Source organism: Hyperoodon ampullatus (genome assembly GCF_949752795.1).
Source record: "Hyperoodon ampullatus genome assembly, chromosome: 9".
In the NCBI taxonomy this organism is placed as follows: domain Eukaryota; kingdom Metazoa; phylum Chordata; class Mammalia; order Artiodactyla; family Ziphiidae; genus Hyperoodon; species Hyperoodon ampullatus.
This window is the reverse complement of record NC_136922.1, coordinates 82443830-82464577: the sequence shown is the minus strand read 5'-3', so window position 1 is coordinate 82464577 and position 20748 is coordinate 82443830. Positions and strand designations below refer to the sequence as shown.

The 20748-nt window shown below is 40.5% G+C and overlaps 1 protein-coding gene across 1 annotated transcript; it reads left to right on the top strand.

Moving 5' to 3' along the window:
- Positions 1 to 5048: 5048 nt before the first annotated feature.
- GPR37 (G protein-coupled receptor 37) lies at positions 5049 to 20129 on the top strand (the record flags this gene model as incomplete). The annotated part of the gene is made up of 2 exons (XM_079711086.1): positions 5049 to 6074; positions 19078 to 20129. 2 exons carry the CDS (start codon positions 5049 to 5051, stop codon positions 19894 to 19896), a joined length of 1845 nt encoding a protein of 614 aa, XP_079567212.1. The 3' UTR covers positions 19897 to 20129.
- Between the last annotated feature and the right edge of the window lie 619 nt (positions 20130 to 20748).

The window sequence follows — 20748 nt, the reverse complement described above, 5'->3', positions numbered from 1 at the left end:
CCAGGGAAGTCCTTAAGCTCTTTTTTAAGAACTAAAATTTTCGTACACTATTCCTAGCAACACTGAACCACTTGTTCTATACACTTCCTTCTTTTTCTCTTCTCCCCATCTTGGCTGGAGTCTCATCCCTCTGCTTACAACATGGTTTCTTCCTCCTACACTTCAGTAACTAACACCCACCCTCCTGCCCTATTACCTTCCATCTCCTTCAGGAAGCCTCTCTGAACCACTGACTGGTGGAACTTCCTCTTCACTCTCAAAGAACTTGGTTTTTAGTTCAAATTCAATTTCTACCACACTGCATGATATAGGGCAAGTAACTCACCCACTTTGGCCTCAGTTTCCTTATTTCTAAAGACTTGTTTTTCTTTTGCACTGAATGCTTTCTAACTTTTCTTATATAATAAGCCCACTTTAGACTTTTATGTATAAAGCATGATCTCCTTCAAGGCTTTCGTGTTCTTGATGGCATTTAAATGTTGCTAATAGCAATAAATAGTTGAACTACTAAAAACAACAACACAAATATTGTACATTTGTAAAGTCTTTTCATATCTGTGTAATCATCATAACAACCTGGGTGGGCAGAGCTGAGAGGAGATATGGGTAGCCTTGTCTTACAGATAAGAAAATTGTGTTTCCCAAAATATAAATGATTGACATTGTCCCAGACTCCAACAGGGTGGTTGGAGGTCTCTGCGATTTTATTCATGGTCACAATAAGTCTTAAGGAGCCAGAGCATGGCACATTCAAGCTGGAAGGCATCATTGTTCAGGTTAAGGAGGGAGCTACTTATGAATAAGAAGGTATTGTTTCAGACAAGCACGGACAGCCCCTCCACCAGGATTTTCCTAAACCTCTCTCCAAGCTGGCTACCTCAGTGCTTCAGCTTACCACTTGAAGAATGATGCCCAACTCAAGCCAATTACATATTTTTCATTATATTTTCTCCTGTCTCTCTAGATATTCTTTTTTTTTTTTTCCATTTCAAAATGTGTAAGGAAATAGAGAGTAAGAGAAGAGAGTAATGGATGGGGAAAGGTTGTCCTTTTAAAAGGATGGTCAGTGAAAGCCTTTCTAATAAGGTGATTTTTGAGTACTTACAAACATATATCCAGTAATCCCAAAGAAAATCCTGACAAATTGAATTCAACACCACCTGTTTTTAAAAAAAATACTGTAGCATACAATAAGGCTTATCCCTAGGAATGCTAGGCTAGCTTAACATTCAGAACATTTTTAAAATAAGTTATGAAATTGAGATATTTAAGGACATGGATCACCTCTTTTAGTCAGCACTGTACTGGAAGTACTTAACAATGAAATAAGACAAGGAAAACAAATGGCTGTTGTAAAGAAATAAATTTGGCGTTATTTGTAGATTAGTTAAGTCTACGTATAAAATTTAAAGTTATTAAAAAATTTTAGAGCTACCATATGTACCTTACCAGATATTAAGACTTATATAACCGCAGAAATAAAAATAGCATGATGTTGGTACAGGGATAGCCAAATAGACCAGTGTAACCAATGAATAGAACAGAAAACAGGAAAGCGTAGGTAAACTTATGTGGGAGTTCAATAAAATAAGAGAACTGTCATTACAAATTGTAGGAATGGTTGGGCTAGTCAATAAATGGTGATGAAAAAAAATTGACAACCCATATAGGTAAAAATAAAATTATATATATTTCTTCATAATATATATAAAATATATTTCATATTAAAGACCTCAATATGAACACTAAATATTTAAAACTTTGAGAATAATTTTTAGGAAAATGTCATTATGACATCAGAGTAGGAAAGATTTAATAAGCAAAACTCAAGAAGCAAAAGTAGAAAGGACAATAATGATAAGTATTTCTAAAAGTTTTACATTTCTGAACCAATAAGGACACCATCAACAAACTAAAAATCAAGCCACAAGTTAGAAGCAGACTGTGGTGCAGAAGTAGTGAGATCCAGTGTCTATCTAGGATGGGATCAGGAATGTCACAAAAGAAGAAACCCAACTTACCAATAAAAGGTGGAAAGATGCTCAACCTCACTAATAATTATAGAACTACAAATTATAATAACAATGAAATGCTATTTTACCTCCATGAGACTGGCAAAAACGAATGACAATGACAACATCCAAACAAAACTTTGAGGGGATAGGAAGAAAAGGGGGCTCTCATATCCTGCTCTTGGAGAAAGTAATTTGTTAATACCTTAAAAAGCTGATGGTGTTAATATCCTATGAACCTGAAATATCATGCGTAAGTATAAACCCTAGAGGAGCTCTTGCATGTGGGCACAAGGAAACTTCTACGCTTGCTTTTAAGAGTAAAAAGAATGGAAACAACACAAATGTTAACCAATGTAGGAATGTAAAAATTAACTATAGCATATTCATAAAAAGGACAAACTAGACTTACGTGTATCAATTAGGCTGAATCTCAGAATTATAAGTGTAAAAGGAAAAGAGCAAAATTCAGTGTCTTAACTATTCTATGCCACCATTTGTGTAACTCTTAAAAAGCACACAGAACAGTATGATAAATCATATATGATCTAGCATAAAAGTACAAAATATGTGGATGAAAAAATACACATCAACTTCAGAATATTAGTCACCTCAGGTGATAGAGAGATGGGAATAGGGTGAGAGAAACCTTCTACTTTAACTGTAATACTTCATTTAAAAAAAATTCAGGAGGGGGTAACCTGGGTTAGTTGTGAACAAGAAAAAAAAGTCAACATAAAACCAGAGATATTGCCCCCCCATCTCATTAATTTTAAGTCTTGGTTATACATGTGAGCTATTTTTTAATCCTTTTTTTTTACTCTAGATCACATTAATGTGTCACTAATTTCCACCTCTACCCAGAGAGAAATTCAAGTTCAACAAGGAAATAGCTTTTGCACCCTTCCCAGAAACCCCATTGTAATTGATAGGTGGCTTAAAAAACACAAATTCATTATCTTATCATTCTGCGGGTCAGAACTCTAAAAATGATCAGGCACGGCCTATTCCTTGCCTTTTCCAGTTTCTAGAGATCTCCAGCATTATTTTAGCGCAGGGTCTCACTTCACTCAGACCCTCCTACCTCCCTCTTGCACGGACCCTTGTGATTTCAATGGACCCACTTGTATAATCCATGATCTTCTCCCCACCTCAAGGGGATGAGAATCCCTTGAGAAATCACATCTGCAAAGTCCCTTTTGCCAAGTAAAGTAACATTTTCACAGGTATTAAGAATTAGGATATGGACATCTTTTGGAAGGCCATTATTCTACCTACCACAATAGGCATTATTTCTCATTGTGTTTTCTCCTGTCTCTCTACATGTTCCCTTTTTTCAAAATGTGTTTATTTCTTTCTCTATCACTTGCTCTCTCTTAATCAGTTTGTCTGATATTTGTCTGTCGTATTAGCTATACCCTGACAGCTGTGGCCTGAGTGTGGGGTTTTACAGTATAAAAGGCTGGAAAGGCCTGGTCAGCCAGGCTGGAAGTTCTGTTCAAGCTAATTTCCCCCTACCTATCATTTCCTTCTACTTCATCAAACAAAACTACTTTCATTGTGGTCTGAGTGGCTCTAAAGTAACCCCTGGTAGGATGCCTCCTAACCCCGTGTTAAAGGGAAAGGGGTATCCTTCGCATCCCCTCTCTGCGTCCCACTCCCATAGAGAGAGCTGCTCATTCTCTATAATGGAAGCCTCGGAGCTTCCTTTCTTTCCCGTCCTCAGTTCTTGGAAACACCCAAGGAGGCTAGCGCCTCACCTTACGACTCCCTCGAGGACCCAGGCCTGGAAGCGAACGCATGGATCTCCCCCCCCCCCCCGCCCCGCCCCCCGCCTCTTCCCACAACCCGGCTCTGGGACCCGTCAGGCTGGTTCAGACATCTAGGGAATTAACATGTCCCGCCCATCCCTAGCCTCGAGCCGCGCAGGCTCCGCGCCTCCGCCCTCTTTCCCTCGTCGCTTCCAGCTCCTACGCGTGGAAGCCGCTACAAAGGGCTTGAATGAAACGTGTGTGGGTTTAGTGACCTCGTAAGCCGCCAGGGGATCCCGTCTCCCCACAAACCAGCGCGTCTCTCGCAGGAGGCTGAGCAGGGGGAGGAGGCAAGGAGCGGAGCGCTGGGTTTCGCGGGCGCGCGCTGCGGCTGGAGCGGCGGCGAGGGGCTTCCCGGCCATGCACCGCCTCGCCCGCGGCGGTTCCGGGCACCACTCTCTCCGCCCGGGCTGCGCCCGCTGTCGCCGCCACAAGCTCCTGCGGCCGCCGGCACTGTCCACCGAGGAGCAGAGCTAGCCCTCCCCACCACCGATTCCCTTGTCCGCGGAGACGCGCCGCCCAGCAGCCCGCGCCGCCCCCTGGTCAACTTTGAGCAAGAGGAGAAACAACTTTGGCCGCGGCCGCGGGCTTCGCATCCCGCTTCTCCTCGTCCGCAGGAGCCTCGCGAGTCGCTGGGGTTAGGTGGGGCGAGAGTTTCCCCGGCGCATGTGCGCGGCGTCTGGCTGTGGGCAGCCTGTCTCCAGCAAGCGGGAGCGGGAGTGTGGCTACTAGTCATCTGAAGGTGGGGAACTTGCTTTCCTTTCCCTTGAAGCGACCTCGTCTTGCTGCTGGATAAAGCTATATCGAAAGCATGTAAATAGGCAGAGCGACTGTTACCAGGAAGGCAGCCACCCCAAAGGCAGGGAGGAGCGTGGGGCTTCGTCTGGGCTTCTCCCAGTCGCAACATTAATCAACAGTCAGGCGTTGGTTGCAAGTTTTCAAGGTCAGCCACCGGCAGCAGCGATTCCCTCTCTGAATCTTGGGAATACGCAGCACTCGGGTTGGACTTGGCTGAGAAATGCACAGGACACCAGACGAGGAAGGATTGTAGAGGGGAAGGGCTGTGACCCCAAGACCCATCCCCCAACCTCCCCCTAATCTCCCGTCCCCCGCTGCAGGGGCGGGGGTTAGTATGTGACATGTGTCTAACTCTCAGCGGCAACTTTGGCAGCAGGTGTCGGTCCTAAGCAGGAGCCGCCGTTGCCGGGTGCGCCCTCGCCCAGCCATGCGGGCCGCGGGCGCGCGTCTCGCCCGCACCTCGCGGCTGCTGCTTCTGTTACTGCTCAAGGTTTCCGCTTCTCCTGTCCTCGGGTCAGCCCCTGCGCCCGGGAACGAAAATTGCCTGGGGGAAAGCTGTTCACCTACACTGATCCAGCGTCGCAGCAGGGACGCTTGGGGACCGGGGAATTCTGCAGGAGACCTTCGGCCAACCCGTGCGCCCAGGGAGGAGGATCAGGAGGCAACGGTGCGCTTGGCGCCTTCGTGGGACCCACCCGCGGCCCGCGGCGGTGACCCAGGCGCGGGCAGAGGGGCGGAGGCGTCGGCAGCGGAGCCCTCGGGACCTCCAGCCAGACCACCTGGCGCCTGGAGGTGGAAAGGTGCCCGGGGTCAGAAGCCCCTGGGTACTTTGGGGAGAGGGAACCCCACGGCTCTCCAACTCTTCCTTCACACGTCAGAGGAGAAGGAAAGGGGTCCCAGAGGCGCTGGCATTTCTGGACGCAGTCAGCAGCAGAGTGTGAGGAAGGAGCCCGGAGCCAGCGACCTTTATTATTGGCCAAGGAGAGCCGGGAAACTCCAGGGTTCCCACCACGACCCCCAACCCAAGACGGTCAATGGACCGTCGGGGCACGAAGGGCGGACGATTGCACCCCCTGGCAGGGCGCTGGCTCTCAATGGGTCCTCCCTTGAAGGAGTTCACGAACGCGGGGGTCCTCGGCGGGGGAACAGCACGAACCCGCGCTTGCGACTGAAGAACCCTTTCTACCCACTGACCCAGGAGTCATACGGAGCCTATGCGGTCATGTGTTTGTCGGTGGTGATCTTCGGGACCGGCATCATAGGCAACCTGGCGGTGATGTGCATCGTGTGTCACAACTACTACATGCGGAGCATCTCCAACTCCCTCCTGGCCAACCTGGCCTTCTGGGACTTTCTCATCATCTTCTTCTGCCTTCCGCTCGTCATCTTTCATGAGCTGACCAAGAAGTGGCTGCTGGAGGACTTCTCCTGCAAGGTCGTGCCCTATGTAGAGGTAATGCCTTCCAGGGGGTCTCAAGCTACGGGCTTTATTCATTTCCGGGATTTATAGCATCAGACCGGCTGCTCCACGCACCTACTGCTGAAGCCCTTCACTTTTTCTCAGGGTCCCTCCCTCATTTCTCTTGCCAATCATTTATAGACATTGGCATTTATATTACTGGGCACAGGGGCGGACCTAAGCAACTTTGTCCACTCACCTTCAAACTCATCTGTTCCTGGATTGGGAGATAATTAGCATCTCATAATGTATAGAATTGTTTAGATTTTAAATTTCTCTCTCTGAACTATGGTTTTATACATATAGATTTCTGATTTGGAGACTATCAGAGATTCTAGAGTTAATAAGTAGCCAGTCCATGACTGTCATTACTAGAACCTAGCAAGAAAAAAAAAACCTGCATCACTCATCTACTAGGTTTCTAGTGCTCCAATATGATTTCTTCCCCAAGGATATTATCACATTTCTTCTTAAATATCAAAATTGGAGTAATATATATTTTATTTAACAAAAGAAATCTGCTTTTCTTTGTTTGTCACTTGGCCTGGATATATTAGTAACCTCCCAAATTAGTTTGTCTGGCTGCCTGCCATGCTATCCCACCTAAATTCGTACGTCATTTCTGTTTCTCTTTTTTCCTTCTCAACTTTGTAACCATTTTATTTATTTTGCATGAATGAGCTTAAGCAAAAATTACACTTTGTACATCATGGCACAGAATTTAACATTCCCAGAGTATATAGTATATATTTGTCGTTTGTTAGAGTATAAGGGATTGGCTATTTTTCCAAGACTAGAAAATTTCTTAAGAAGAAGGGGACAGACACATAATAGGTTCCAAACTTTGGAAACGAAAATCTTTGAGTAAAATTTGACTGTTAACATCCTACAGCTAGTGTCCTTAACTGTTATTATGGTAGTTGGAATTTGCTCTTTAAATGGCATTTCTTTAAACACCAGCTCTTGGAAGGAGCCCACGTGCTTTGTTGCCAGTTGTGTTTTTAGCCAGCTGGCCCTTGATTTACTCCATTCAGACTGCCCATTTCATTTATGGAACCAGAAGAAGGGAAACTGTAAATATTCTAGAGCCCCTGATCCTGTCTGGCACCAGGGCCAGTGACACTATGTTCAACATTGTTCCAGGGCCTAATGCTAGGGGAAAGTAAACAGAAAACCGTACCTACTTAGAAGGGCCAAGGCAAGAGACTGTAAATAAGACCCTCTGTTATCCTGGCAGGGATCAGATACAGGATCATGCCATGCTTGCTAAATCAGCTGTTGCTACTTGACCAAGATCTAGGATTTCTCTTGTTGCCAAGCTCCAGGTAGGTCCGAAACATCTAAATATTTGGTAGACAGCTCATTTTTGAATTGTAGAGAAGGAAGTGAAATTTATGGAAGAGAATATGTGTCTACCAATTGCCTTTTCAAGGTCAATTTCAATTTAAGATTTCTCTGATTGTTTGAATAATGCAGAAGAAATTGACATATGCAATAAAGAGACAAAAGTAAACTATAAAGTGAATAGGAGAGTTACTTCCAATAAGAGGGAAGCATATTGGCTTGTTTTAAATGTACTGGACAGGATGAAATCATTATACATTAGAGGCAAAAACAATAAAAAGGACAGAAAAAAGAAACTGGGGAAAGAAAAAAATTACCAAAGTTCTTGAAAAAAAACTTTAAAAGAAAAGAATCCCATTCAAAGTCAGAAAAGAATATACAAACTTCGGTTAGTTTAGTGAGACCTATGAGTTTTGAGTGATGGTATTTATTATGTATGTGTTTTAATTTTCTTTCTCTCTAATTCTGAGGATTTTAAAAAATGCATACTTTCATTTGTATTTCATTTTTAAATTTAATTCTCAGCTCCTTAAGAAAAACAATTATTATTTTTTACTCTCTATTTCCCCCCTTCTTCATAGCCCTTTTCTATTTTTAAATTATTGGTACTAGGCTCTTTTTTTCCCCTGGAAAAGCAAAGACTTGGAGAAAAAGATTCACTCATTTTTTTTCTTGAAAAATTAAACTATAATGTACATTTTTACTGTTAGAATAATGAATAAAAGCCTTAAGATTTAGTGTTTCTGTATTCATACCTAATCCTCGTCTTATGAAATAATTCTATAATGTTTCATCGTACTCTGTGAAAATGATGATCAGACAGTAGTATTAGCTCCATACTTCCTGATTATGAGGACAAGAAATACAATCCAAATTTCAGAATAAAGCATTTCTGCTTCCAGGAGGCACTGCTGTTTTCACAGAAGTAAGAGGGATCTAATGCCTATTCCATGTTGGGTTTCTGAAAAAAACCAGATGCTAATGTGGAGATCTGCTTCAGGAAGTTTATTGGGGTGTGAGCTCAGGTTCAACACCTGTTAGGGAATGAAGGAAGCAGGACTGGGCAGAGAGGGATGTTGAACTGTGATGCAGATGCCACAGAGACCTCAGCTGACACCACAGGGAGCTCAGGGCTGGGGTGGTCCTAGAGGGAGGTCCTGAATGGAGGCAAGACGGCCCAGCCTTTATAGCCCCTAACAGAACAGTCATTGGATGCAAGTTGCTCCCAGGAAGGGGGCATAACCTTGAGCTGGGTGAATCTCTTTGGTTAAGGGCAATTCCTAGAGAGGGATGCAGCTAAGAGCCATCAACCACCCATAGTCCCAGCAGCTGGGAGAGATCAGCATTTCATTCCTAAAGGACTTTGGGGAAGAAGCAATCTGGGTGGGGAACCACAGCAGCCACTACAGTGGCTTTTGAATTACCACGTTAAATTAGAACCAGATGGCATTTTAACCCAACCCCCTCATTTTAAAGATGACACATGACACTAAGAAAAGAGAAATGACCATCCTACGTATACATATTTAGTCACTGGCAACCAGACCCTTATTCTCAACACTTGATGCTGATATTTGTTTAGTAGGCAAACATCTATGAGGCAAAACAGTGTCCAGTGAGTGTTTTCTTTTTCTTTCTGGTCCTTGGCATCTTTTAAAAAGATATTTGTATCCAACAGACGGGAAAAATAATAAGCCCATTAACATCATTTGTTATATGATGAAATTTGTAGCTCTTTATATTCTTAAATTTCATCATTTCCCATAAATTCCATAGTTGGTAGCTCATTAAATTTTAAAAAATTGCAATAATCTGAGACAATTGCATTTTTTCCTGTGCCAAACATGATTATTTTAATAATCAAATAAAGATACATAGGTTACATTTTATGTTCTTAAAAATCACAAAGTGTTCTAGATTAGGGAGGACATTACAAATCTTTTTGAAAACTCTCTCCCTGATTTGCCCTCATTCCAAATCTTTTTCTTCCTGACCACAAGACTTCTGAAAATTACTTGACATTTTATCTCCTTTATTATCTAGATTTTGCCTTTTCTTTACTTTCTAGTCTCTTATATTTATTTTATTTGTTGGATAGTCTTCCTTTTCTTCCCACCACACACCTTCTTATTGATTTATAATGTATGATTTACCATTTTTCTAGTAGTCTTTTTTGCCTTTTTCAATGTTTTTATTTTTAAATTTTTCTTAGTTACTTAAAACTTTTAACCACAATTAATTTTTATTGATCTTTACAATTTTTCTCTCCCATCTTCCCCTTTGCCTTCTTTTCCTTCTCTACCACAGTTCTTTTTTCTACAGCTTGAGTATTAACATAATCTTAAGGAGGAAGTAGAATTTGGGGGAGAGTTGGGTTTGTGTAGAAAAATAGGTGTTTCTTCAGCAGAAATTATATGTCTTTGCAATTCGCATTCAACTCTTCTTTTTATTTCAATTTGTTGACCAAAACTTAAGGAGAACACCCAGCTTCCAGAGTCTATCTCTAGAAAGCTAGGTTTGTTATAATACTGCTATGAGTGGGAACATAGTGGGAACATTGTAGGAACATTTGTAGTTGATAATTTCTCTCTTTCTTTTCCAGGATTATGATGTCTCTGTGGCCTAGTGATAAGTCCCATAAAGCAGACGGAATGGTAGGAAAGGGGGATAGGAGAGAAGGAAATCTGGGTGGATGGTGGCCTTTCTAACAGCCACATCATTTTTAACTGGTCTGTCAGAGAGTCACCAGAAGAAACTATACTCAAAGCAATAGTTTTATATATAGAGAGAGCGTGTAGATGTGGGTTGAATATGGAGGTCTGGGTGTAGATTGCAGTAGAAGAATGGCAGAGGGGTTCCCTACCACACCATTCTCTTAGGGATCTAAAAAATGGCTAAAGCCAAATAACTCAGGCATTGAATATGGCAACTAGAACAGCTCTCTGCTAATTATTTGATGAAAGCCAACCAGAGTCAGTGTATCACCTGATCCAGATCCACTGCTAACTACTTATTTCCATTTGGATGTTAATTGGACGTTTTGAATAATATAGACAGCTCCTTAGTTTAGAGAACTCACACCTTCATGGTGAGTGGTAGGGAAGGAAGAAGGCTTCACATAGTTCTAAGTTACTCCCAGATCTAACTGTAGTTTGATTTTCCTGGGATACAAGATTCCTGCATGAGGGTGGTGGGTGGATAAAGGGAATACATCTCACCAGGGCCTCTGGACCAGGGATGATTTGTGGAGGTCTAGAACCTTTTGTGATGAAAAAAGCCGGATTCTCCAATGGCTTTAGAAATACTGGTTTTAAACCGAGTGAGCAAATGACTTTTTCATTGTCTTAGATTGTTGTTGGCACTGACAGATACGAAAAGAAGGGTGGGTACTGAAGCTGAAGATGATATTGCTATACAGTTTTGTGAGTCTACACTGATTTCCCTAAAACTCCTAGATTCAAGTACTAGCACATTGATCACGGCAGACAGTAAATTTGCTTGAGGGGTGGATTAGCCATTGGGTATTCTGATAGACTTTTAAGTGGAAACACAGTTTTGTGAGCCACTTGAAAGTTACTACTAATACTATCAGGGAAGATAGACACACTGTGTGAGAATGATGCTTAACAAATATTGTATGACTTCCTATTAATCCCTTTATAATAATTTTCACATTCCCATGCAAGTAACAGTATTTGGCTGATAACTCCAGCAGAAAAGAAAAAAAGTATAAAGTGTGCTCCTATGTATAACTCCATTCATGAACAGTGTACGGTGAAGTTTACTGAATTTGGGTTCCACATAAGAAATAAAAGCTTTACGATATTCAAATGTGAAATCCAAATAATTTCCTTGACTATTGATTGTAATAAGAATGTCATCCTTTTTTAAAGCTTGCCAATGAAGTATAAACAGGAACATGGATTTTTCTTTACTTGCCTTCTAGAGATATTTGTTGGCATTCAGCTTTTAAGGATTATACACAAAACAGCAGCACCCAATAACTGATTAAATAACAGCTTGTCTAATTCATTATTTTCTATAGTGCTTTTCCATAGATGTCATCATTCATTCATTTATTTACTATCCATTCATTCATTAAACATTTACTGGGCTTTTCTGCTACGCTAGATACTATGTTAGGAGGAAACAGGAATGGAAGAAGAAGGGGAAGAGAGGAAAAAGTTTCCAAAGATGAGTAACATAGATATGATACTGCTATTATAGACAGGTGAAATCGTGTGCTACAGTGTGATGAATACTATAAAAGAGGCTTAAACAAGGTGTTATGGAAGTTCAGGCATGGCTCTGGAATGGGTCAGCTCACGTTTGTACTTAGGTATGACCAAGGATGGAGAAATTCAAGTGAAAACTATGTTCCCTCTCATTCTTTTTCAAGCATAGTCTTACGCTTAGTTTTCATAAATGCATACAGCCTAGAGCCATGGTGAAAAGTTACAACTATGAAAGTCTTTTAATTCTTGTTTTCTCTAATTTTCCTAGGATAGGAGGTCTATAAGACTATTGGGCAGATGGGACAGTCTTAGAAATTTCATTTAGAATACAGAATTATTCTAAATATTATTAAATATTAAATTATTATTTAGAATACACTGCCTGAGATAACCATTTCTGCTTTGGAATTAGTCATCCTTATTAGCCATAAGGACATTAAGTAAATCAAATTTTTAAAAGTTTATTTAAATGAATTGTTTAATTAGCAATGTAATAACAGTACATTAAATTGAGTCCTTTTCTTCTGAAAATCTCTAAAATGTACCTATTGTTTATTTGACCTTAGAGGACATAGGAAGACAGGCTGATGAGGGAGATACTTTAGACCCTATTATAGAGTCGGGGAAAGGGAAGCATAAAGAATGGACCTCCCTGAGAACTGGATTAATTTCTCAAGCCCACAGTCAAAGGGAGGACATATCCTCAGTTCCTGAGGGCTGCCAGGGTATCTGGTTATATCAACAAAACATCTCTCAACAGTGAAAGAGAAGCAAATATTTCCACAAAAGCAAACTAGATCTGAGCTTATGAGTGTACCCAAGGCTGAGGAAGTAAGGGTCCACCTTGCCCTTCACCCTTGTACTGCACAGGCCTCGAGAGAGTGATCCCACCTTTAATAGCTCTTCCTATGTGCTGCAACTAGGTTTAACAGTGTCCCACTGGAAGCACAGGGATCTGAGTCTGGGATGTGGACCATGTGGGGAGAGGGTGGGCAGATTGCTATGCAGTGAGGTTTGTCTCTGGCACTGCATTTCTGTGCCCATCCTCCAGGGATCCTCTGTCTTTTTTTTTTATAACCACAAATGGACCTGCCAAGGTCCCATAATTAACTCAACCTTGTTGCCAAGGATACTTAACTCTTAAGTATCCTTATGAGAATGGTATTCTTTGTGCCAGAAGAGATGATCTCACCTAAAATTTCAAGGTTGAGTGGAGAATGGCATTGCTACAACCTCAAATATGGGCCCTTTCTATTTGCAAAGTAGGTACAGATACTTTCCACAAAACCTCCAGAAGAACCGATATCATCACAATTCCAGACTTATTCTTGAGACAGAATACTTTCAGTTTGTGAATGTATGATGGTTTTCAATGTGCTCTGTCAGCACACTTGAATGGTTGATAGCATGAATGGTGCCAAGGTCACTGATTTGATCCTAGCCTAGAATGAGTCATTTCAATTAGGTCTATGACTGTACTCAGGGCCGCCATTTTTTTATTCCCTTCTCCTCACTCCCTGCCTTCAGGGAACTTTCCTCCTACCTTTACTGTCTTCTCCTTGGTTCAGATTTCTCTTATATAGGAAAATCATCTGTTAACTAACTCACAGTAAGCTGTGAAATTTAGAGATACATGCCTTTTAAAGAGGAATGAATAAAGAAAGGGTACTTCCTTAACCTACTACCAACAATGGAATTTTGGTTAAGAACAGAGGAATTGTGTCTTAAAATGTGATTTCTCATAATTACCCAAGCACAAATGGATGAGGCCAACTCTGATTTTGTCTTTAGTTTAGGTTCACCACCATGCAAATCAATTTCATTAGTCACAAGAAAAAAATAGGTGAAAATTTGTTACTGTTCTTTGGAAACTTGTCAGATCCCTTAGGTGAAAAACAGAAATTCCAGTTCATTTTAAGATTGATTAGAAACATCATAATAATATCAAGGGTTGAAATGTGGACTTTGAGCTTGTGGGAAATATTACATTTTGAAATGAATTTCTAATTATTGAGAATAAATATGGAATATATAAATGCTTTAAAATCTGTTGATTCCAATAGATGGCTTCCATTTTAGGACAAATGATGTTAATCTTGCTTCATTTGCATTTTTACACTAATGAGCATTGGTATATTTATAATTAAATTGTAACATTTTAGATAAGTTGTAGTAAAATGATTATTTTTTTTTAACTGCAAAGGAATGTACTTCTACAGAAGTCAGAAGTTGTAATTGGTAGGAATGTCAAGGTGGGACTATAAAGGTAAAGAAAGGTTTATAGGGTCAAGACAAATTTTAGGATGATATACTGGCTTTTAAAGAGTCTCCATTGTTTTTTAAATAAGTAAGAGCATGTTATCAAGTTTAAAAAAAAGGGAAGAAAGTTGAAAATGAGCCAGTAATGACAGTTGATATCTTCATTGGAAATCACATTTAGATGAAATAGCCTGGATACAATAGAAATAGATAGATATTTATGATATGTGACTGTATCAGATTAAATCTCAGTGATATTGATAAAGGTAAGAAACCTTCTTTTTGATGGTGGAAGAGTGGCCATGAAGGGCTCTGTTTCATTTCAGAGATGTGTATGTCCTTGTGAGGGTTGAGACAAATCTCTCCTACTCTATATTTTGGTCTGGAAACACTAATGCAAGTGTGATGATTTGCATGCCCTCTGAAATGAAGACCTTTTGATAAAGGCCATCTCATTCACAGCAGTCTGATAAACAGTGGCTCTGAGAAACATGCTGTCTCCACTGTTGCTCAAAGAAGTGTCTGGTGGGGAAGTTGCCCTGAAGTGTTGCAAGGATAAGGATTATGGAAAATGCAAGAGGAAGCCAGGGCACACAAGCTCAAGCCATTTAGAGTTTCAAAGGAAACTCTACCCTGTGCTCCTCGTGCTTTTTTCCTGACTGATTGTTAGGTCTCTAACCATGGACTTATAATAGGTTATCATTCATGGCTCAAATGAATGGGTTTTGTTAACAATAACGCCCTTGTTTCGAGAGTTACTTGTGTACAAAGGACAGCACATAAATAGATGCACTTAAACATCTTTTTGAGGTAAAATATAAGCTAGGCTAGAGTAAGGTGTCATGACTTTGGTTAGAAATTTTCCTGTTTTATAAAAATCAGTGTATTCCAGCCGCTTCACTGTACTTAAGCATGTAGATTTGATTTCATATGGAAGAATTTTTGCTTGGAAGTACATTGGTCTTTTCTTTCCCCATCAGTGTTATCACTGATGTATATCAGAGGGTTTAGCAAAAGACACTCTTTATTTGGTATGAGTTGTACCTTCATAGCTTAACCTCATTCATAAAGGTTTCATATTTGTCTGTTTGCAGTAAGCTTCTGAGAAATGGAGCAATAGCTACAACAGGAGTTCCATAGATGACTGTTTTTCTTTCTTTTTTTTTCCACCGCGCCATGCGGCATGCGGGATCTTAGTTTCCTGACTAGGGATCGAACCCAGTCCCCCTGCATTGGGAGCGTGGAGTCTTAACCACTGGACTGCCAGGGAAGTCCCGACTGTTTTTCATAAAGTATCCACGTGTTCTTTCTTCACCTCATTTTGAATTAACTTAATATAGTACTAGGTAAAGATGGTGGCCAGGATTTCCTCAAGGCTGGATGTTTGTATTGAGTGAGCACCTTGAGCAGTGGGGAGAACATTTTGACACTGGAGCTGCCTCTTTCCCATGTGAGTGTCTCTACTTGCCCTGTGCCTGCCCAGTGCCTTGAAGCAACGCTGCAGGTGACCACAGGTGACCACAGCTGCCCACAGCCTCACCCAACATCCACAGCCTCTGGATGTTGACTGGACAGGGGCTGAAGTAGCTTTACTGTTGTTATTCCAGGGAACAAAGAAGAGCAGAACATTGCTGTTGGAAGAAAAGATTTTAGATTTTGTTTATTTTGTTTATTTCAATTCTCTAGTGTCTGTATTTTGATGCCAATCCCCTCAAAATTCTCAGTACCTTATTTTCCCAACTAGTTAAAGATTTCTGCTTCCAGCTTTTCTCTGATCTTGATTCTCACAATTAATAGTCTTGTCTATTCAAAGTGTTTACAGTTGTGCTTTTGTTGATGTTAATTATTCCTTCCATTGCAGTTTAATTAATAACAGATTGCATCTCACTCATTCCATCTCTCAGAATATTGCTTCAAAGAACTACACATCTAAGCTAATGCTTAACTGCTTTACTCCCAAGAGCATGAATTTTACAATCAGATATGGTCATTAAATGCAGAAGATCTAGCCTTCATGATACAGTTTTATAATTGTGTATAATTGCACCATGCATCTTGGTAGAATTTCTAATGAGCTGTATGTAAACAAGTACATTTAAAAATTGTGATAGAAATCTTTTCATGTTACCCCAGCATTTAGCATTCTAATTACATGGATAGATTCCATATCTAAGTAGGCAGAAATTAGCCCACCACCCATTGTCCAGGTGATTTTTATCAATTAATTTCTGAGGCATGCAGTTAAGCCTTTACAAAGGTTTACGGTCTCCTGTAAATAATTTGGGAAAGTACTGAGCTGGGACTTTGTACCCTTTTTGCTCTTTCACATAATAAAATCAAGTGTATAAGTGAATTTACAGAAAAGTATCTGGAGTAATAACACTGCAGGCAGTGGCGGCAGGAGGGAGTAGCTATGTGGGACTGGCATTTGGGCTGTAGTTGCTGTTGGCAACTGCGTAGTAAGTGCTATCTGCATTGGGGGCAGTGTTTGCCTCAGCGGTTCCTTTAACAACTCTCTCTGTAGCTCTTGTGACCTTCCTGGACAGTTTGCCCCGTTTCAGCTGGATCCTAATTGCAGAGGATCCTATCAGAGAGAAGTACAATTTGAAAATAGGAAGCTGGACACAGGAGCTTCCTGAAATTTGTGTATGACAAGTGGGAAGGTTCCCTCAATGTATGATTCATCAAATATGTTTGAGGTCCTCAGTACTGAAGCTCTTGGGAGTATGGCTGAAGAACTGAGCATCTTCAAATAAGATACAGTATAGAAGAATTCCTGAGCGAAAAATAGAGGCACATCTTACTCTTGCTTAAAATCTGTCCTTTTTTTCTTTTTTTTAAAATCTTGTGAGATGAATTATACAGAAGCTAGAACCCCCCCCTTTTTTTTTGCTTTTTGAAGCAGTGAACATCTTTTAATGAAGAGTGGATGTGCAGCACCATTTATGATATCTAAGCAGTGGTAATCTAACACACCTGTCATAGTACCTGTCCACCCACATTCATTTGTTCTTTGCTATTACCTCTCATGAAATGCTTTGTAACGGACTTGGAGATAGGTATGCATAGGCTAGCTCCTGTGATAATTGGTCCAGACTTTAAATCTCTAGATTTAAAATTAAAGAGGTTAATTGGCGAGAAGACGCTATGTCCTGTGTGTTGTGTGTTCTTTGTAAGGAATGACAGAAAATTACCAAGCACATAGATGTTCTGAGCCTCTAAGAGATTGCTTCTCTTCAGAGTCTCGTATTTTCAAAATCACCAAGCTGTCCTTTTAACAGAAATGTTATTCATAATTTAAAAAGAATGCACAGCATAAACCTTTGTAGCTTTGTATTTGTGGACTGACTCAGGATACAGAGTGACAAGGAAACATGCACAAGATTTGCCTCAGTGAAGACAGTGCAGAAAGCCTTGCTAAGGATTTGTGTACATTTGATGGCACGAGAATTTTTTTGTTTTTGTTTTACAGTCTTATAGAGAGATGAATCAAAACATTTGAAAAGCTAATATATAAATTAAAACTTTCAAAAATCTGTAAAATAAAATACAGCAATTTCCCAATAATACTGTTTGATGCAGACCTTTAGAAAATGGCACATCCTTGTCAGATTTCCATTCAAACTATGACATTCAAAAAAGTACTGACATTAAAACAAAATCTGATTTTAAGACAGTTGCACAGGGTGGACTTCAATTTTGGAATTATTTTGAGTCTCTGGCATAGATGCAAAATATATTTCCATCAAGTCAAACAACTCAGTAAGTTGAAAGTTAATTTTAAAAAGGTGAATGTAGAGATGATTCTTTTTTCATGGCAGGCATATTAGATTGATATTTCTTATACCGGTGTTTATGGGAAACTTCATGAATTTTGTAGTACAAGAACTGTGGTCACAAGTTCAACCATGACCTCTTGATTTGCCCTGATCTAGACTTTGTTGGTCATATTTTGCTTCATTTTTGCTTTTCAAACAGTTAAGCCCTCATTATATCTCCTTTTCAGACTGTCTCCACCAAGTTATGAGAATAGTCAGGACGTGGATGCAGTGTCCTTATTTCGCACATGAGAACTAGTAGACACTGACTAATGTGTAGTGTGTAAGAAGAGAGATTATTTGACATTGGAACTCTCATAGAATCCACAAGGCAAGTTGTCATCGCTCTGGGGAGAGTGACAGCTTGAATGTAGTAAATAAACAACTAATGTTTTGAGTACTAAAATTATTAGGACAAATGGTTTTCCTTTTGTCAACATGATCCCTTCGAGTTCTAAAAATGTAGACATTAATGTATAATATATATATGCATGTGTGTATATATTTCCTTGCCCCTTTGCCAAGGCATGACTTATGCCTGTGCTTCTTAAACATTCCCACTTAGTGGGCAGGGGAGAATGAATGCAGGTATTTGGGGTATACCCCAAAGCATCCATCCACCTAGGGAATTTTCTTTTAGTCTCCTGATTTATCTTAACCCTCATGAACATTTTACAACCTATCCATTGTCCTTGTTTAAATATATAAATAAAGACTCTATTTATTTTATATTATTTTTTGCGGTACGTGGGCCTCTCCCTGTTGTGGCCTTTCCCCCTGCGGGGCACAGGCTCAGGACACACAGGCTCAGCGGCCATGGCTCACAGGCCTAGCCTCTCCGCGGCATGTGGGATCTTCCCGGACCAGGGCACGAACCCATGTCCCCTGCATCGGCAGGCGGACTCTCAACCACTGCGCCACCAGGGAAGCCCAAGACTCTATTTATTAAGCATTAAGTTATTTTAAGTTCCCCCCAAACAGTGGGGTAAATCTGATGCTCCCAGATGATTACTGTGTTTATCTTGTGACTTGACAACCACCTTGCCCCTCTAAGTTGACTATGACCTGGCTGATCTTCATGGCTCCTTCCATCTTTAATATTTTTTGGCTCCATGACCCTGAACCACTGTATTTCTTCTTCTTTTTTTTCTTCTAGTTTTATTTGTTGTCCTTACAATGATTCAGCTGAAGTCACCAACCCAGTTACTCATGCCTCATTCCAGGAAATCGTTTTCTTTTCTTTTTTTTTTCCCGTACTTTTTGCCCATCTGTATTTATTGCCTAATGTTTTCATCTTTCAGAGATGACCCAGGAAAAATATATTGTGTGTTCCTCCCGCAGGCTGCTTCTCTCGGAGTTACTACGTTCACCTTATGTGCTCTGTGTATAGACCGCTTCCGTGCGGCCACCAACGTCCAGATGTACTACGAAATGATAGAAAACTGTTCTTCCACGACCGCCAAACTTGCTGTCATATGGGTGGGTGCTCTCCTGTTGGCACTGCCGGAAGTGGTGCTCCGCCAGCTGAGCAAGGAGGACCCGGGCTTTAGCGGGCGCACCCCCGCAGAACGCTGCGTCATCAAGATCTCCCCGGATCTCCCCGACACCATCTATGTTTTAGCCCTCACCTACGACAGCGCCAGACTCTGGTGGTACTTCGGCTGTTACTTCTGTTTGCCCACACTTTTCACCATCACCTGCTCTTTAGTGACTGCCAGGAAGATCCGCAAAGCCGAGAAAGCCTGTACCCGGGGGAATAAGCGGCAGATTCAGCTAGAAAGCCAGATGAACTGTACAGTCGTGGCTTTGACCATTTTGTATGGATTTTGCATTATTCCTGAAAATATCTGCAACATTGTTACTGCTTACATGGCTACAGGGGTTTCCCAGCAGACAATGGACCTTCTTAATATCATCAGCCAGTTCCTTTTGTTCTTTAAGTCCTGTGTGACCCCTGTCCTACTTTTCTGTCTCTGCAAACCCTTCAGTCGGGCCTTTATGGAGTGCTGCTGCTGCTGTTGTGATGACTGCGTCCAGAAGTCTTCCACGGTGACCAGTGATGACAATGACAACGAATACACCACGGAACTGGAACTCTCACCTTTCAGTACCATACGCCGGGAGATGTCCACGTTCGCGTCTGTTGGAACTCACTGCTGAAGCACAGCCTTTGGTTTGCTTAGGTTTCTCTATTTGTTTCATTTTCATATCCTGTGAAAGTTTTTACTTCATATTTTTCCTTAGTGGGAAAACATGCAGAAAAGGAGAGAAATATTAACTACTGTAGAACTGATTTTGCAAATTAATATTTGTGCTTTGAAAAAAAAAGTTTATATTTAGTTATTTAAGGAGTATGAGGAGGCCAGTAGTTTTAGATCATTTTATCTGGTATGGTGCTAATATTTTATTTGAAAAAAGTGACTGCACCTTAATTAATTGCTAACGTTCTTCTGTTCTTTTAAAAATATAATCACTGTATATTGATTATAGCCATGTGATTTTGTAGGCTATTTTATGTTTGAGTTGTGATTTGAAAGTATATTGTATATGGTATCGTGAGGTGAGTTGTAGTTAAGAAGCATTCACAAAGTAGCACCAAATAAATTACACTTTATTCTTTAACGTCATTGTCAATCTACTTTTAACCAAGATTCAATAAATCTTTTAATTGCCTTAAATGCACAGTTACTGATTCTATGCACAATTTTAAATCAGCCTTATTGTTTTATAATTCTATTTTCCTTTAAGGTGGGCAATCACTATGATATAAAGACATTTTCCTAACAGTACTATTTTATATGCATGATTCATAAAACTATACTGTATGTTTAAAAAATTGTATTTTTAATATTTAGCTAGAGATGTAAAATTACTTCCAAATATTTATAAAATATGAATAAATAGACAGCAGAGTAGGAAGAAACTATCTTTTTCTAAAGAAATTCACCTCTGAACTAGCATGTAGAGCTACAGGTTTTCCCATGAAGAATTATGAACAGCACCAAGGACTAA